We start from the raw sequence: 19,324 nt of genomic DNA, 5'->3' as shown, positions 1-19,324 counted from the left end.
TTATTTACTTCAAGGCTTAAATCTCTTGAAAATATAGCAAACACATTGAACATGGAGTTCATTTTTCTATGTAAGGCTGTTTTGAAACAAGCAGCCTATGAGAGTTAGCAAGTCTGTCGGCCAAAATAATTAGACCCATTTAATTAACCAGCTAAGACGAACCTTCTAATTGCCCAGTACTATAGCTGACAGTGTTGAGTTTAAAGAGAGTGATTACCTATATGAGCCCTATTCTCTGTCTTCTTACCATATGCTTTTGTAGCATATTCCCATTAAAAGAAAAAGATGGCTCTTCACAAACTACATATTCACATGACAAGACTAATGCCAAATATTAGCTGATGCGCAGCCGCAGGGCGTTTTGTCCATGTGGCTGCATTAGAGAATCCTCAGCTGATTATTAAGGAGGGTCAGGAGACAGTCCGATTAATGACTTGTGAAGCTAATCCTATTCATTGTCCCATTCATGCTGAAGTCACATGGCTGTAATGGTTTATTTTGATAGCCCAGTGAACTGTGAAAGACATGGCGGGTCTATATTACCTCATTTCAACCAAAATCCCTTTTTTCCCCTTTTGATTTATTGACCCATTTGTCACATCCAAGCACTTGATTGTGGCTGTGTCTTTGCAGCTTTTTTCTTTCTTTTCTTTTTTTGTTTGCATCAGAGGAAGAAAACTGTGTCATAGTGGCAGTTTGTGCCATAACGGAGACTTGTAAGAAGCTTGGCTGAAAGCTGGCGGCACCCAGTGTTTTAGATGGAGTTAATGGCTTGTGTAATCTCTCTAAGCAGGTGTTGGGTAGCCGTAGGGGGAGTTTAGGGGATATTATTTCTCAAGGTTCTTCTATTACCAAAGAATGACTTTGAATTTAAAAAAGTGTGGGGTTTTTTTCTCCCCTAATGTCTTTTTTCCTGCCTTTCTGAGGAACCAGCATTACTAAGATAAAGAGGCAAGTTTAATAGAATGCTGTGGCATACTTTTTTTTTAACCAATTGTTATGCATTTCACACACATTCAAAAAAAATTCAAAAGTGGCTGAGTCTGGGAAATAAAATTGTTGTAATCTTTTTTTCTTGTGGTTACAACAGAAAATGCCAGTTGAAGGACTGGTTTCAGAGGTTTCCTTTTCAGTTTCAGAAGATATTATCTTACAAGCAGACTGTAAATTGACTTCAAAGTCCAGGTATTAGCCACAGCATGCAGCATATCTTGTAGCAGCCAATTGTCTTGAACTTACTCACCCTTTCCACATTCGGGCCAAACGTTCTGCAGTTTCCTACAACAGGAATTGGATTTGGAGATGGCGAACACGTGCATTGCTATTTTAAAAGTCCCCTGTGTTTTCTTCGTGAACGATTGTTGCTCAAGAGGAACTGGTGGGCCGGATGAACCGTTCTGCATGGAGGAAGAAAATGTGTCCGTGGCACTAGACGAGCAGATACTCAACAAGCATTTCTACATTTTGTTTAATCATAATCTGTGACTCGTCTTTCCACTGAAAGAAGCTGTTGTGGACGTCAGATCACCGAATTAGGCTGCCCCATTCTGTTGCCTGTTTTAGCTCATTGCTGTAATTGGGTGGGATTTATTCTGGACTTAATTTCAGCTCTGAAGATTAAGAACCAGAAGTAAAACCAGGAGTATGGGTAGAGGGTACGGATTGAGGGTTAGGGTTAGTAACCCTGATACGTATGAATGAGTATTGGTGAAAGCAACACAACTACAATGCAGATATTTTGTTTCGTCTTGTGATGACGCAGTTTACATTACAAAAACAGTAGTCATCTGTTTTTGCCTAGGGAATGTAGACTTTTAGTTCAACTCTGAGATTGCCAAAATCTGTCATACCTCATGATGACTGTTGAAAGCTCAAAAGGATAAAAAGAGCAACTTCTTTGCACTTTGTTCAATCTTCCTGTTATCTCTTTAAAGTTTTTCTATCTCTCTCATTCTCTCTCAGCCTGAGTGATTCCACAGATATGTATCAGTGCTTTGTAGACAATGCAGGATTTATTTGAACGTCTTACTTCTGTTTTATCTGACTTCAGTTGAAAAAAAAAAGAAACACCTCACTGAAAATGACTCGAGTTTTATTGTCAGTTTGACCCAGTAGTGCTTTGTATGGTGTGTTCACTGAGCTGAAAGGGAAAAAATTAACTTTTGAGTGTCCAACAAGACTAGTCATCTTCCAAGGCTGACTAAGTTGAAAATCATCCAGTTGTGATCAAGAGCCTTTTTTCCCCCCCATCTTTTTTGTTTTGAGTCCCTATATGGAAGCAGTGATGCGAGGCATTTCCTGTAGCGCAAATTTAATAGATTTAGTCAAATGTCTGGTCAAAACATACACATTATTAGCACACAGGGATGTTAACAGACTTGTTTTACCTGCACTGTCATTTAAACGGATATATTAAAAGTACACCCGACATTTTTTGATGGACACCTCTCCTTCAGAGGAATGGAGGTTTCAGTTTTCATCCAGTTGCTACATCTACCAATGAGAACTTGACCGACTGGAAATGAATGCCGCTCTGACATTAGGCGCTCTGTGTGAACTGTAAATGACTTGCTAAGAAGTGTTTCATCGGTGGTGTGTTTGCACATTTGCATGCATAACTTTGAGTGTCCATCCACGAAAGCTCAGGTGAAAGCAAAACAACCACGTCATGTCCCGCAGCAGTGAAGTATCAGAAATGTTTCCATGGGTGGTGTAGAGAGATACTGTTGGAGATTGCTAGGATGTATCTATCTATTGCATCCATTTATTTGTGGTGTTGTTGTACATTTTGAACAAGGCTTTCAGGGTGTTGGTTGACAGTCTTTGAATGCTCAACGTACCCTTCTTTAATCATCGGTTTACAGAAATTTCTCAGATGGATGTTTTTGTGCTCAAACTTCTGTTGTTCACTCCAGTGTTTCGCCCTCAGAAATCTGGAGGTCTTATGAGAAAAAGAATACATGAATGAAATGAATTTTTCTGAAATTTTTAATTGTAATTCTATTAGCAAATCTTAAGTTTTAAAATCAAAAAATATAACTAAGATTAACTAACTGAAACACTATATGCCACGCTCATCCTTCTGATTGGCTGATTGCCAAATTCATCAAGCTGCAAGCGGAAAACGGAAAGGTTTCTGTAAAGAAAAAGGCAGAAGGAACCGTCCAGCAGCCCCACTGTGGAGGACGCTGCTGCAAAAAAATCTCCTAAGAACTCTTGCCCAATCAAAATTAGAAGGTAGGAGGAGACATTTATGCTAACCTAATGTAATCATTACAGAATAGAGCATAAAAGTGAGAAAAAAAAAACATTCTAAAAGTTTCAAACTGGGTCCCTCAGAGGCTAAAGCTGTTTGGGGGACCAACGCTTGGAAAAGTTTGGGAACCTCTGGCTCAGTCCTTTGGGACATTTCAGTTTTCAGTTGCAATTACAAGGGAGTCTTTGGAAATGAAACAAAAAAATGCAAATGTTCCAGCTTGGACTGTTTCAGATGGCTGGACATTTTTGGTACTTCATACTGACTGGGAAGTTTAACTCAGCAGTCACACCCAAGAGGAAGTTGGGGAACTCTGGCTTAGCTGTGGAATGGTGTAATACATCCGGACAAACCAGTGGAGGGGCAATTACATCTACACACAATGTAGCAGAGCTGAGTCAATTTTCTTTGATTGTAAATGGTCACCCAGTGAAGGTTGCTTGTGTTTAAATGGTAATAAACTCATGTTTGTTGATTAAGTGTGTTGAACTGTAATTGTTCATTTTGTACCTTTGGACTCGCTACAGTACTGTCAACTAAAATGTGGCAGCTAACATATCTCATTAATACACTTCCGTATAGATTGATCAGAGAAAATGTTCCACTTACTCTGTAAAAATACGCAGGACCTTGCAGCTTATTGGAACTAGACGATCTGTCGGCCGGAGATCAGAATCGATCCGTTTTTCTCTTGTCTTATCAACGGTTCCTGGTAAAATACTGAAAAATCATTTACATTTTTCTAATTAATTACATGCACAAAACCTAAGATCTCCCACCATTTTTGGTCTATAAATTAAGATGAGCAGTTACAAGTGCTGTTAAATAAAACAATTATGATAATTAGTTAAAATATAATGATGATTAAAAAAAAGAATCAGTGAGACAGTGAGGTAGGAATGCACTAATAAATAATCCCAGGTTTTCTTCAGTTTGGGAGATTGGCAGTCTGCCGATATTTGCATGTCAAACTGATCTAATCCACCAATCTTATCTAGCTCACGCTTTTCCAACAAAAAAAATCCACTTTTGCAGAACTACCCTAAAATACAGCGTCTAGCGTGCTGACTGGAACTCCAAAAATGGCAATTAGTGGGTCACTTTGGGTCTGGGTAGTAAAAAGGCAATGATTTGACTTAACAGGAAGTGGGCAATTTTAAAATAAAAAAAACAAAAAAAACAAAAAAAAAACTGTAGTGTAAACTTAATTTTCATTGTTTCTGCTTGTATTCAAACCAATTAGCACTTTTCTACAATAGAAAGTGAAGCTTTTTTTAGTTTTACTTGCAGGAACTCATAATTCGAAACCAAATCATGATAATCATCAAAACCATTCAGTAGAAAAGGAAATATTGTAATAACTCAGACGGATTCACAGTTTTTGATGCTCCTGCAGATTTTCCCCCCGCCTGTCTGAAATCCCAGGTGTCACAGGAATCTTTCTCCTCCCTTAACAACTGTGAAAAAGTGGCCGTCACACCGACAGCCTGAGCTGCTGCCGCCGCTGCTGGTGCGAATGTGTGGCGAATGTAAAACAGGACGGGGGGGTGATAAAGGACACGGCAGCCATCCTCAGGTGAACAAATGCTATCGGCTCCATCCTCGCCGGTGAATGTTGTGAAAGTGGCAATGCATCTTGTAAATATTTGCCCTATTGTGCCACAAGCTAGATCCACACCGTGGCCTCGAAGACGCCGTCAAAGTAAAATAACAAGGACTTGAGAGCCAACAGATGACAAGGGGATAGAAATGTAAAAAAGCACCAAGAGCCGGCGGACACGATTTGAGTCTTATAAGTGAGTGCAGTGTGTGTCGTGAGGGAGCTGGTCCCTGGCCCAGTGCACTTAAGGCAAGAGGATTAGCCTCCAGAGTATTATTAGAGCTGCTGATTATCCCCTTACCTGATCCGCCTAATTCGAGCTCAGGCCTGTACATTTAGCAGAAAATTGGAAAAATGTTTGGACTGGGCTGCAGAAAGTGAATTGTGTTGTGCTCTGTTGACTCTGGAGCTCTCTCTCGTTCGCTCTCTCTCTGCTGAACTCATTAGGTCCTGGCCTTTTGTCGCCGCCTCCCCCGCTGTGTGGTTGATGTGATTAATGCACCGCTAACCACCGGGGCCAGAAGCAAGGACTTGTTTTAGTGCCAGGGAACGGCAAACAAAAGAAAATTGTCTCCGCAAATAACAGAGGAGAACACGGGGGCTCAGAGCTGAACAGATCCTTGACTCTTCGGCGAACGCGAGCTCGAGCCAAGCTCTGTTCGGGAGGGTTCAGCAGAAAGGTTTCCAACCCATTTGTCTTCCAAGTATATAGCTGTTACACCTTTTGTTTTTTAAGGCAATTACACACCCACTACCTCTGACCTTGTGTCCAGAAGCCGGCTTTAGGGCCTCGCTTTTCTAGACTCGGGAGTACAGGAATCAAACATGTTCCGTGTAATCCTGCCAAGTGATCCCGGGACGACATAAGCCCTTCTAGAAGAGGCAAACTAGTGTTTTTGTTGCTTTGCTATCCCGATTCTGTTTGCTTGCTGATAAACCAGTTGGCGATTGGAAGAGGCAGGTTTGTCCAAACAAACAAACCAACACAGGTAGGGAACTGGCAGCTTCGTTGGAAGGGTGTGAGAGAGTGTGGGCGAGCGAGTTTTGCTCTATTGACCCCTGTGATGAGAGTGGGGGATTTCCAGGACTGTTCATGCCACTGTTCTTTCTGCACGTTCTCAATATTACTGTTTATTTAAAGTAAGATCTATTAATATTCCTGTTTATTCATTTCCCGTGTGTTTACCAATACTTTATTTTTTCTGCAATGTCACTACACTGCTGATATTGCTTCAGTGAAACACCCCCATAATCACGCGCTGCATCGCTGTCACAAGGCCAAATAAATGCCACATGGCCAACGCCCTCCTGAAACGCAAACGGCAACAAGATGGAAATGAACATCGGCCCAAGTTTCACTTATTGGACCCATACTGATATGTTATAAAATTGCCCGATACCGATGTTGACAATGTGCTTACCTACTTAAAGCAAGTTTTATACTTCCTATTTATTATTATTGCTATAACAGTAGTTATAAATTTTCTTCCAAATACCTTAATTTCTAGATATTTACTAAAAGGCTGAAACGATTAACCGGATTAATTGTAGTGAATCCGTTATTCAAATATTCATCAACTAATTTAGCAATTGATTAATCGCTAACTGGAGTTTACATTTGTTGAAAGAACAACGTACACAGAGCAGGAATTAAGCCGTTTAAAAAATTGTCCTGTTAATCATCGTTTGCTAGCCATTTATTAACTGGTTGATTAAAAAAACACAAACAAAAAAAAAGAACAGCAGAAGATGCGCCTTTTGCTACACATGATCAGGTGTTCACTAAAGGAATGCTGTTATTATATTTTAAGCAATAAAATGTTCATTTTCTTACTTTATTTATCACGCTTCTTAAATTGGGACCTGAGTCCAGATTTCGTAGCTGGTTTGATACTAAAGTTCCTGGAGACTTTGAATCCTTCATTTCCATATTTTGTTGTTTTTCTAATATTGTATAAAAAGGCTTAAATAGTAATAATTGATATAATAAATGATTAGTAAAATAATCATTAGTTGCCATGCATAGTTTACTATAGTAATTGTATTGTTCTGATACATTTTTTCAGCTTTACATAGCATGTGTTTTCTTCCATTAGTTAAGTAGTTGTGTGTGTGTTTCTGGTCTCAATCTCTGTTTTTAAACCTGTGACGCATTCTGCTCCACATTTGGCTGTAATTATAAAGTTTGATTGAAGGTTCTTCCACTAAACTTGTAACAAAATGTGCTGTATCACTGCAGCATATCATAGCCACCTGGGTTTTATCAATTTGATCTGCCTTTACCTCTGTCACTCCCTGACAGATAATTGTTCTCTTGCATTAATCTCACATCTGTTTTTGCTCCTGCGGATTTTGCTCATTCGACGTCAGACATTAGTTGTTGTCACGGCATTTCAGATGAATTTTAATTCGTCCGAAATACGTTGGCTTCGTCTGATACCTTGACGTCGTGAGACGAGAAGTTACTGCAGTGTGGGTGTGCGATCTGATAAAACTGGGATTAGCAGAGCCGTCTGCTGAATTATGGGTGGCGTCACATCACATTAAAAACGCGGCGTTCTCTGCAGCTGACAATATTTGATGCAAATGATACAAAGTTGATCATCTCTGGTTAGGACGACAGTTCTTAAACTACTTTGTAGATTCTTGGATGCTGGGTTTTTGAATTTCACTGTAGGATAAAAAAAATCCCTTTTTGTAATTATTTATTTATTTTATTTGTTTTTCTTTTTACTTGCATGGACAAAGGTGTCTTTATCTAAAATCAATTTATTAAGATTTTTCTGTTGATTAGAAGCCCTAAACTAATCTAGCAACAGCAGTTCCAAAGATATAACATTTTTGTAGATTTTGAACTACAAGCCTTGATTTAGACACTTATTGTGTGTTATAAAATGATCAACTCAACTCATTTTCCATTTCCTGTTTATAGAAATTACACAAAGACAAAACTGGTTTCACTTGTCTGGATAAGTTTTCCTTCAGATGCTAGAAAATCAAACAACACTTGACAGGAAAGCGCCACCTGTCACTTGGCAAAGACTTTTTTGTCAGCAATGTCTCTTTTCCAACCCGCATTCAGTCTCCATGGTAACCAATTGTTGTACCTACTGAGGACTTAACATAGCATACTCTGAGCACAATAAACAACTAGAAAGTGTCAGGAAATTGAATTTTGTGGCTGATAGATTGTAGATGGAGCTGTAACTCACAAAGATAAATAAATTTTTTTCGTGCCATTAGTTTCAAGCAGCTACAGTTTACGACCAACTTTTCGAACTATAAACAGCACTCTCTCTGTGTGTGTGTGTGTGTGTCTGTGTGTGTTTGTGTGTGTATTCTAGTGAGTGTGGGATAAAGTAGGAGCGTCTCTGCTGCACTGCATGCAGCTTCCCTGTTATCTGCTGAAAATCTTCTCCCTTTCGGTCTGAAAAGAAAAACCCCTTCAAATAACTTCCTACATCTGTGTTTCCTCTCTTGATGACTCGCTGATGGCAACCCCCTCCCCACCCCCCCAAAAAAAAAAACATTGAACTCGAGTTGCAGTGACTCATCATCGACGACGAAGCGTTGTCATGGGGACATGCTGGGAATTAACTATGGTTCATTCACTGATTGCAAAGTGATTTTCTTGTTCTCTCAAAGCTGAACTTGTAGGATGAGAATGAGTAATGGTGAGATAAGTATGTTTACATTAAACTTCTTCCTTTAAAATCAGTTTGTCTGATGTGAAAGCTGTGCGTTCTTCAGCATTCATGAGGCCACTTTCAAAAGCTTGTCTGAATAGCAGGAAGGAAACTGTAAAGGTGACTGATGTCTCAGTGAGTGAAACAAATCAAGGCATTGAATTTATGGGATACATTTTCTAAGAGCTTCGCTGTGAAGCCTTTCTTGCCGTTTGCAGTTCCATTGACGTGGAGCTAAAACTTAGCATAGATTAATCAGAGAGAAGGCTTTCTTTGTCCGAATGTTTACGTCAACAAGATTTCCAAGGTGCTAAAATGATCATGTCGTGTCTACAACCTATTTTTGTGCCCTTCTGAAGAATCTCCATTGTTTTTGAAGCAGAATGCAGAGACAATAACGAGCATCCCACAACCGCTAACCCGTAATTTGTTCTTCTCTTTTCAGTGTCCAGGGACATGAAACTCAATCCACAGCAAGCTCCTTTGTATGTAAGTATCACTAATCACAATGGCTCTTGTGTGCACTTGAGGCAGTTTCTCCAGTGCGCCCAGTTGTGCTTCCTCCTCTCACACAAACAAACACCGTGTTGTTTACATATTTAAGTGCTTTCACTTTTCTGGCCCGTGTGGCTGCCGCTCTGTGTGAATGGGGACGCCTGTCAGGTCAGCGCAACGTAAACTTTAACTAGCACCGGTTGTGTGTTCGGCATAATGACCTCTATTTTTCTTTGAGTAGCTTTGTGCACCAACAAACTGGTATAACTGGAAGGTTGGCGGGAATGCAGATCAGGTTTTGTTTATTAGTTTCGTGTCCAGACTCCAGATGTGGATAAGATATGAACAGAATTATAGTTGTTTGGTTGACTTTAATAAATCAGGTTTGCATCTCTCAGGTCATGTGAACCTGGAGGTAGTGCTGAGCGACATAGCTTAAAAATTAAATATATCGAATTAGATTTTTTTTTTTTTTGTCTGGGAGTGTGTTTGTGGGGGAAGAAAAATCCAGATTTTCCAAAAAATGAAATCTTCAAAATGAGAAAGTTTGAATAATCGATACAATTGATTTGTTGCTCAGCCCTACCTGCAGGTTACAGTTTTAATTTTTATTTTTATGCATATTTTTTTTGTTTTGTTGAAGATGCAGAAACTGCTGTGTTTCCATGAAACATACGGTTGCTCATACAGATAGAGCGACCGTATGTTTTCTACGCTCCTTCACCCTTACGTACATTCCTTAGGGGGGGGGGGCGCCAATTAATGTTTTTGCATCCACCTTAATAATATGTAGTTGCGCCGCTGTTTGTGCAATAAGTCATTAAAAAATGCCTATGGAAGCCCGTTTTCCTCCATTCTGATAAAAAAACAACACATAACATCATTGTAATGACATAACTTTTTAATTTATATCAAGATAAGTTATCTTATTATAATGAAATTACTATCTCATTTTAATTAGATATGTACTTTTTTTATCAGAGTGGTGGAAATGGGCTTCCATACACTCCAACCACTTCCTGTCGTCTTCTTTTGCTTTTCCCCCAGTAGTAATATCTGGTTGTTTATCCACACGACTTCCACAATGTGAAAAATATGTTTTCATTGTAGTTTTATGAAAAACACACAAGTTTTTATACAGCCAAAAAACTAAATCAAAGGGCTAAAAACTTTTAGCAGAACACATTAGTGTTTTTCCCCCGAATTCAGCATGTTTTCATGAAGCAAATTTAATAATTAGTTATTTAAAAGGACAACATGACTATGGATCAAGGCAACAACATGAGAAATATGGAAGACATTTGCTCAGTAACGACATCCACACCAAAGAGCGATGCTGTCAACAAACCCTGGTTGTCCTGCTTCCATTTGGTATGCTCACTATCGAAGCAAATATTGAATTTTTGAGTGTTACTCGTTGGGGTCGATCAAGCTGATAATTGGCTGGTTTTTCTGTCGGTGCCGGCTCTGAATGGGAAGAATTAAAAATTCTCCAACACAATTTGCTCACTCGCACGAACTACCTCACTTGTTCAAACAGAACGTGTCCCGAACCCTGCGGATGCTCTAATAACCACTTATAGCCGGCTTCATTCTGCTAATTACTCTTTGGTTACACATTTGCTGCCTTTACTCATCATACATTAAGTGTTTCAGTTTGATCCCCTTACAAATTACTCCAAAATATATGCAGTTGCTCTTGTGGCTCCTGAATATGTTGATACAAAATTAATGAAGTGTGTGCGTGTGTGTGAGAGAGCAGTAGGGATATTTCTGAGTCGGAGCTTTTGTGGTTCCACTGCTCTCCTAATCACTAGGCAGGGAGAGGAGGTACACACACGAAGCAGATATAGGATATGGAAGAGTGTATGTGTGTGTGTGTGTGTGTGTGTGTGTGCATTTAAAGAGTTGACTTGCTAACTCATTCACCAGCTAGATAATGTTATCTGTGATTTACAATCTGACTCTTCACTGAGACCAGGCAGGTGGTGAGGCCTCATTAGGCCTCAGGTTTTAGGAACTGCTTCAGTCTGTCACTGGGTTAAAACAGAAACTAAATGTGTCTAATCACCTAAGTTGAAGGAAAATGGTTATATTTTTACAGTGTCATTCAAAAATATTCACACCTTTTGGTTCATTATAGCCACAGATTTCAGTCGGTATTATTTGACTTTAATGGAATAAGCTGACACATAATTGGTAAGTAGATGGAAAATAATTTTTTTTGGACATATTCAAATTGGGTGTGCACTGAGTACGGTTTGGCCCAATACCGATTTTTCTACATGAAAAGTCACTATATCTATAAAAGTTCAAGGGATATATTATCACAAGGTGATGCATATTCACTGAATGTTATAGTGAATGCAAATTTGCTGCATTAACAGATGAGTCAATACGTGATTAAAGACATGAACACTGCCATCATAATATACTTATAATGGGTCCTGAACTTTTGCTCTAGCATTTCAAATTTCAAAGCAGTTTTCAAGAGTATTAAAAGACAACCGAACAGGTTTGGTTGTTTGGATAGGATGCTAGGATTAAAGTTCTGCTCTGTTCAGTGATATTTTCCTGCAACAGGATTTCTGGAGCAGGTTGTTCTGACCAGTGAGGTCAAACTAGACCTGCTTGACTGTGTTTTACATCACCATGTTCAGATGTAGCATACCACCACCAACATCACCATACCAACTGTTAAGCACAGTGATGGAGGGATGATGCTTTTAGCTTGATTAGCCTGGTCACCTGACTCTGTAGCGTGAGTCAGTGGGAGCCATTTTCCTGTGAGCTAAAGCTTGGAACAACCTGAATGCTCTGCTGTACCTACAAACCATGAGGTGAAGATAAACATGTAGGGCTGTAGCGATTCCAGGACCTCCATTATTACAATTTCTCAAGGCAAATTAATACTAATACTTTATTTTCTCAATTATTTTTATTCAATCATCAGGATAATTGATAGTTTACTCGATTACTAAAATAATTGTTCAGAAGAGCTCTAATATAGTAACGACAAAGCTCTACATACTAAAAAAAAATATCCCTGAACATTTTGTGCAAAGCTTCGTCTTATTAAGCATTCGCACTGACACGTTGTCTGTTGTTCTAACAACATCATCCGGCGTGACTGAATGCAGGGTTTTACTACTGAAGTAGTGGATGTGTTTCTGATTTAAAATGAACCTTTTGCTCACCTGGACAAACAGCAGCTGGATGTCGGGGAAACAGCTCAGCTCATACATGCGTATTCGGAAGCGGTGAGGGAGGAGAGGCTGAGTTCTGCAGCCTCCAGCTGTGCTTTTCATGTCGCTAAAGAGCTGCTTGCTTCTTGTTGAAACTTCATGATTAGCCGGTCAATACCTCAGCAGGTCACTTTGCTCTCCGCTGGTTTGAAGTATTTAACGTGGCAATGCAGGCGTCCATTTACACACATGGGCGCGCTTTACTCGGCTTTTAAACATATATTTTCTTTCTGTCGCTTAAGTCGGACAAATAAGTAATTTCAATGTGTTTTTGTACAGATTTTAGCCTCCAGCCACCATAGTTCCTGTGTGTGTAAGCGTGTGTGTTTGTGTGTGTTTGTGTGTGCTCTTTTGCATGTTTTGCAAAGATGGCTGTGTGTGGAGCTCTGTTTCCTGCCGTCTCCAGCAGATGTTTCACATCTCCCGTCTCTTCGCCTGCTGCCAACACGTTCGCCTCCAAAAAGAGACTCTCAACGATCTTATTCAGCTGACTTTCTTCTCAACTTTCACTTCTGTTTTCTCTCAGCACCAGCCTCCGTCTCGGCTCTCGTTGCCCAATACTGTTACATATATAAATATTTTTTGTGAATGTTTACTCAACGAATCGACTTTCAGGTGTTCTTATGTCAGAGGAGGTTCCTCCATGTTGCATCGTTTATCAAGGGGTGATTTGGGGAAACCGCGAGGCCCGCCGAGTTGCCGCAAGAAGCCCGAGCTGCTATCGCCGCGGAGTGTGACGGGTCGGCATTCTATCTGAAGTGATCCAGAGGAAGAGAGAAAATCATTTCTCCTTTTGCTTCTCCTTTGTTCGTGGCTGAAAATGTGGAACTTATTTCACACCGATGTATTTTCATTTTCCCACGGAGCACAAAACTGCCAAAATCACCGAGGTGTCAATTCACTCCCGACGCGGCAAACCCTAATTTCCAGTCGGAGCTGAGGATAAGAGATGAGATTTTAATAGAGAGGATGTCATGCCTGCTGGCTTCCGCCGGGCCGGCGACTCATTTACTGCACTTCCTCATCTCTTCTTGTTAAAGCCGACACGCTCGGCACTCCGCTAAGCATGCCGCCAGTCGGCTTCCTGACTTCTGGCTCTCTGAAGGTTCCTCCAGGCTGCCTCTCTCTGTCCGTGGCCTCTGGGCCGACTTTGAACACGTCTCCTCCACTCAAATCGTTCAAATAGCATTTCTGGCTTTGCCAAACAGAGAGGCCTGCCGGTCCCAAGGCTGCTGGTTAGCCTCGCTGCTGCCTTCTAGACTGGAAGAAACATGGCCCTGAAGGAGAGGAAGGCAGCACCTTTGACCCTCTGCTCAGCTCAGACGTTGGGTCAAAAAGCTGCAGCGTCGCTCAGAGTAAATGGTTGGAGACGTTCTCCATTCTGTTGGCCTCAGTGGAGGGAAAAAAAAAAGTTGAATTGAACAATATCCCTATTTTCTGTCCCATCTCCTCCCCCCTTTGGTCTGTCTTCAGATGACACCACATCATTCCACAAATTGTGCAACCTCACTCTGGGCCTTTGTTGCTTTAGAAATAAAGCAGACAGCATTTATGCATAATTACGCTTTTGAATCTTTGCGCTCTGGTAATTCAACGGTTATCTAGTTCACACAGTTGAACTGAATGTGGCTGAAATTTTGTGCTGTTAAAAAGCTCCAGATACTGAAACAAATGAAGGAACTGACTGTCTTCTGGTGTCCTAAACACGGTTGCCAGATCTGAGTTTCCAAACCAAAAACAATGTAAAACCCATCCAACTCCAAAATTAATGTAATGATATTCATGTTGATAGCCCCATGATTTGTCCTTTCTTATATTCTGACCAGAACCAGATCCCATTGGGACTGCAAAGGACTTGACTGATCTCTATGAGACTTGAGTTTTTTTATGTCGAAATATCTTTTTAAAACTTAATATTTTCCTGGGATTTCTGCTTTACAACACTACCACATAGTGAAACTTGATTAATTATTGAGAATGTCATGTTCAACAGATTCTAGAGATTTCAAACTAAATTAGCTAGAAAGATGAGTAACACTTTCTAGCTTTCTAGCTTATTTTGTGTTTTTCTGCCACATAATGGTGACTATTTCAAAAGAACTTTGTCACCAAATGTTGTGAAAAGCAGCCCAAATTTTAACAACCTGCCCAAACCTAGTTTTTTTTTTTTTTTTTTTTTTTTTTCTCCAGCCAAACGCGTTTAAAAAACAGCCTAATTGGACGAGAACTTCCCCAATTTTCCAACACTGGTCCTAAATGGCCAACGCTTTTGTGGTTTGTTTTTAAACTGCTTGTATTTTGTAGTGTTGTCAAATCGATCAAAACATTTTAATCAGCTTAATCACACGCCGGCCCTGTGATTAATCACGATTAATCACTATTAGGAGTGGACATTTATTAAATTGTTTACTATTTTTCATGATACGTTTCTTATCATGAAAATATTTTTCAATTATCGCTGTCACGATAAATTCCAATTAATGACGTTTAAAGTCCCCCTAACACTGTCAGGATTGTTATTTTTACTATTTTCCTTCTATTTTCTATCTTATTGCTGCATTCATAGCCTTGCAGTTACTTAACAAAAAGAAGGGCTGAAACAATTAATTGGATTACTCACGATTTATTGATCATTGAATTAATTGTCACCTAATTTAGTAATTGATTAATCGTTAACTCACATGTGCAGACTCAAAAAAACGGCATTTGCTGAAAAACCCCCCCAACATATTCAGAGGAGTAATCAAACCAAAACTGTACAAAACATGTATACATTTTGCATTTAAGCTAAAAATGCCTTTGTCTCTGAATATGTTTTAGCCAGAATTTTAGAATTGTTCCTTTTTTTTGTTTTATCTTCACCCAATTGAGATTTATGCTAAAGTATTGCATTCTTGGCTGTAGAATGTTTACTTTCTTATTTAAAAAGGAATTTATATTTATTTGCATATTTTAATGTGTTTCTAATATTGTATTAGAAACCCATTAAGTTTTCCACGTTTTCATATTCTGGAAGTTTTTTAAAGAAGTCATTTGGCAAGTCAAAAGTAAAACTCTCCTAATAATTTTGTACACATTCTGCTGCATGAACATGCCATTTCTGTATTTTCTCTTCCTTCCACTTACGGTCCCGTTTGTCTCAGCAGGGTCGATGTGTTGTCACAGTGCAGCTTTCCGACGAAGAGCTGGCTGCAGATGATCGGGGAGTGGACTACTTCCTGCTGTTCGCCGGCAGCACACAGAGACATCTAACCAGCACCCTGAGGAGCAGCCATGACACCTTACAGGCGTTGTGTCCCGGTGAGCCGCCGTCGCCGCAACCCCGGCTACTCCCAACAGCAACAGAGAGAGACAGTAATCCACACATGTGATCTAATGTCTCTCCCGTTTTCAAAATTTCTATTTTCAACAGATAAAATAGACGAAATTAGAAGAATAAAACCTGAAATTCAATTTGCACTGCAATGGGAATTATATATACCAGTTACAGTTTCTTCTCAGTTTGTGTCACTACAAACCTTAAGAGTATTTATTCATATTTCACACAAAGTAGCAAGTGATCACTAAGCAGATAGAAATATTATACATGGCTGCTGGAGGCATTATGCTGTTTATTTGTGCACTCTGAGACAATATGTAAGATTTCATTACACTGCAAAAACACAAAATTTTAGTGATTTTTGTCTAGTTGAAATTATTGTAGTACACTTGAATTAAAACTAACTTAAAGGTAACTCCTCAACAACATATAAAAGCTTGTTCTAAATCAATAATTCCTGAATACAAACTGTACTAGTTCCACTGGCAGATTTTTTCATTTAAAACTGGAAAAATATCTTACTGTAAGTGAAAAAATCTGCCAGTGGAACTACATGTTGTTGTTTTTTTTTTTTTTCTTTTTAAGCTATTCAAGCATTTATTGTCCTAGCTGCTGTTGCATTTTGCAGCAACATGAATCTTTCTCTTTCCTTTTTTATTAATCTGACTGATGAATTACATCTGGCTGAGCTTATATTGAGTAAATTCAGTCCATGTTTGTTGAGCTACAGAGTTGGTAAATGAGCAACAGCTTCAAACTCATCAAGGAGCAAAGTTCACTGTGCACACAAGGTTAATAATACCAAAAGATGACTACCACTGACAGTCATTTTGCCTTTTGGGATAGTTAAGCATTTGTGATATTTCAGTTCCGTTAGATACAGTCAGTGTGTCCTGTTGAGTGTCCAACTAATACTTTGTTCCTCACTTCTGATTATTCCTAAAGTCAATACGTAATCAAAAGAATAATAGTAATATTGACTAGAAACAAACGGATAAATTATAAGTTTTAAAATGATGTTTGGTGAAGAGACTGAAAAGTGTCTATAAAAAGGGTAACTTTTAAAAGTGATTTAGAAGCTGCCTAGTCTGTCATACTGGTTGTCAACTATTGGTATAAATCTGCTGACTGGGCTCACAACATTAGCACCATCTCCTCTCTAGTCACTTTCTGCCCGCTGCTTTTCAATAGGGAACAATTTTTTAATGGTTCACATTCAACACCATTTAACCAGCTTCATTCTGATTTTAACCTTTCTCTGTACAGTTGAGTCGGGTATCGTAAAGCAAGACTTGCACCGCAAAAACATAAAATCTGACCAAGTATATTTGGTCTAGTTTTTAGTGCAGATTGACATTAGACAAAACTAACTTACAAGTAACGTTTTTGAAAATATAGGAGCTTGTTTTAAATAACTAATTCCTTAATATTGATGAAAGTGTGAGTTTCACTGCTAAATTATTTCAGCTATAACATGGAAAAATGTCTTATTAGTGAAATAATCTTTTAATAGAACAAGTAACTTTTCATCAATATAAAGGAATTATTGACTTCAAACAAGCTCCCACATCCTACTGAAAAGTTGTTTCTAAGTTAGTTTTGTCTTATTTCAATGTACTAAGATTTTTGCTGTTGAAAACTAAACCAAAATTACTTGGTAAGGTTTTGTGTTTTGTGCAGTGTAGAGCTGCTTGAAACATATTGGACAGTCGACTAAAAACGATAAACTGTATTAAAAACTGCTGCAGTAGTTGGCAAACAGAAGATATAATCTCCTTTTGATGCTTTTCCACGTCCAACAATAAACGATGTGAGGAGAAGCACAGAGCACGAGGGACACGAGGAAGAGCAGTAGCTGAATTTGTTTTCCTCTGCGTCTCCCTTCCTTCCTGACAGGTAAAGAATAAAGACAGGGCATGATAAACGGCGTTATCTTATTAAGAGCTCAGCTGAATTACAGCCGTCTGTTGGGGGTTGCAGAGAGGTGTTACTTTCTTTTCACAGATCGGCTCCGCTTCGCTGCTTCTTCCGTCGGGCCGATTTGGACTCCAAAGGGCCGAGCTTGGAGCCGGCCAGGATGGCACAGGACGGATTTCCCAGACGGCTTAAAAATAATAATAATAAAAACGGCGGTGCATTCTGTGAATCGCTGCTATTTAAATGCCCTCGAGTAAAGCAATAACACAAACTTGGCTTGCCATCAGCCGTCTCAGTTTGTATGTAGAGCCGCGCGGTGGTAAATCACACACGGGGAATGTTGACATTGGAGGCGGTACTGTAGTTGTTCAAAAGATTACAATATTTTAGAAGCAGGAAACCTGCCAGTACTGGATACATTGAGAGATTTATCACCCTAAGACAGCCTGAAGAAAGTGAGATCATTTAATATAATTAAGAAAGTCACATAAATCAACAATCAAAACTGAAGAAAATATCTACAACGTGAGGACATTTATGACAACTACATGACCAGATCCAAGGAAGATCATCCTGACGGCAGACTGCAAGATGGGAAAGGAAGTCCCTCCCCTGCCCTTGTGAAAAAAAAAAATTGATATGTGAAGATTTCTTTTGAAACAACCAAATATTTTACGGCATCTCCCAATGTTTCATGCAACTGCAGTGTATTTGCATAGACCTCGGTCCTCCACGCTCATTCTGTTGTTGTGATCATCCTTCATTGCATTCATTTGCATAAACAAAATATAACTGATGGCACGGTGCATTGTTAATTTGCTGGAGTCTGACTTGTCAACAAAGGTGGTGGAGTTCAATTGGACAAATGTTTCAGTAAGATAAAGATTACTGGTATTTGCTTTTAATTTTTCTGTGAGTTGGAATTATTCCAGCATTGCAAGTCTGAAATGATGAATATGTACTGAATACAGTTTGCATTTTTTTTTTTTTCGTTTTCCGTTCTGTGCCCAGGTTTCCTCCTCACAGCCTGGGAACAAGCATGTCAGGTTAATCTGTGACTCTGAGTGTCTTTAGTTCGGCAAATCACATTAATGAGCTAAACGTCTGCCGTCGCTGGAGCTACTGAAGTGTTGCCGTCAAGGAAATGACTAAAGTGTCCCTGGGAACCGTGCGGTGTGACAGGGAGGCAGCTCCAAACTGAAGCATAGAGCTTTTTAATGAAAACCATCAGAGGATGTCATGAATTCAGCCTCATTCTCCTAATATTTCCACACTTTGTCAACGTGCGTTTTGTAGACGAAAATAAGTCAGGGTTGTTGTTACTTTGTCAGATTGCTGTACTTTCAGTCAGTATCAACCGTCTGTTCATCACTTTTGCTTTCATAAGACTGCACAACGTCTGCAGGCTGCATCAAACCCATCTCGAAAGATTCTCATGGAACGCTAATATCAGGTTTCAGTAAAGTCCTCATTGGCAGAAAAGTTAAATATTAATTCATATTTTTAATTATTCAATAGAACTGTTCTCTTCTGGGTAGCTCATTAATCCAAACGTACAACTCAACCAATTTCCAAAAGACTAGAATTAGCCAAAATCATGACTGTTGGGTTAATTGGCCTCTCCAAATAGTCCCTGGGTGAATGTGTGTGTGCATGGTTGTGTGTCCTGTCTGTCTCTGTGTTGCCCCTGTGACAGACTGGCAACCTGTCCAGGGTACCCCGCCTCTCGCCTAGAACGTTAGCTGGAGAGGCACCAGCAGCCCTCCTGACCGCACTAAGGGACAAGAGTGTTAGAAAATGGATGGA

At 39.5% G+C, this 19,324-nt stretch overlaps 1 protein-coding gene across 1 annotated transcript in view; it reads left to right on the top strand.

The window, feature by feature from the left end:
• Window positions 1–19,324, top strand: part of akap13 (A-kinase anchoring protein 13) — a 150,219-nt gene that overhangs the window by 24,565 nt on the left and 106,330 nt on the right. The window contains exons 2-4 of the mRNA XM_016670010.1: window positions 8,754–8,760; window positions 8,986–9,031; window positions 15,429–15,582. Of these exons, the coding sequence (XP_016525496.1) occupies window positions 8,999–9,031; window positions 15,429–15,582 (187 nt within the window). The 5' untranslated portion in view covers window positions 8,754–8,760; window positions 8,986–8,998. The remainder of the gene's footprint in view (window positions 1–8,753; window positions 8,761–8,985; window positions 9,032–15,428; window positions 15,583–19,324) is intronic.

This window comes from Poecilia formosa, unplaced genomic scaffold (assembly GCF_000485575.1).
Source record: "Poecilia formosa unplaced genomic scaffold, Poecilia_formosa-5.1.2 Scaffold29, whole genome shotgun sequence".
NCBI lineage: Eukaryota > Metazoa > Chordata > Actinopteri > Cyprinodontiformes > Poeciliidae > Poecilia > Poecilia formosa.
This window is presented reverse-complemented; position numbering and strand designations above follow the sequence as displayed.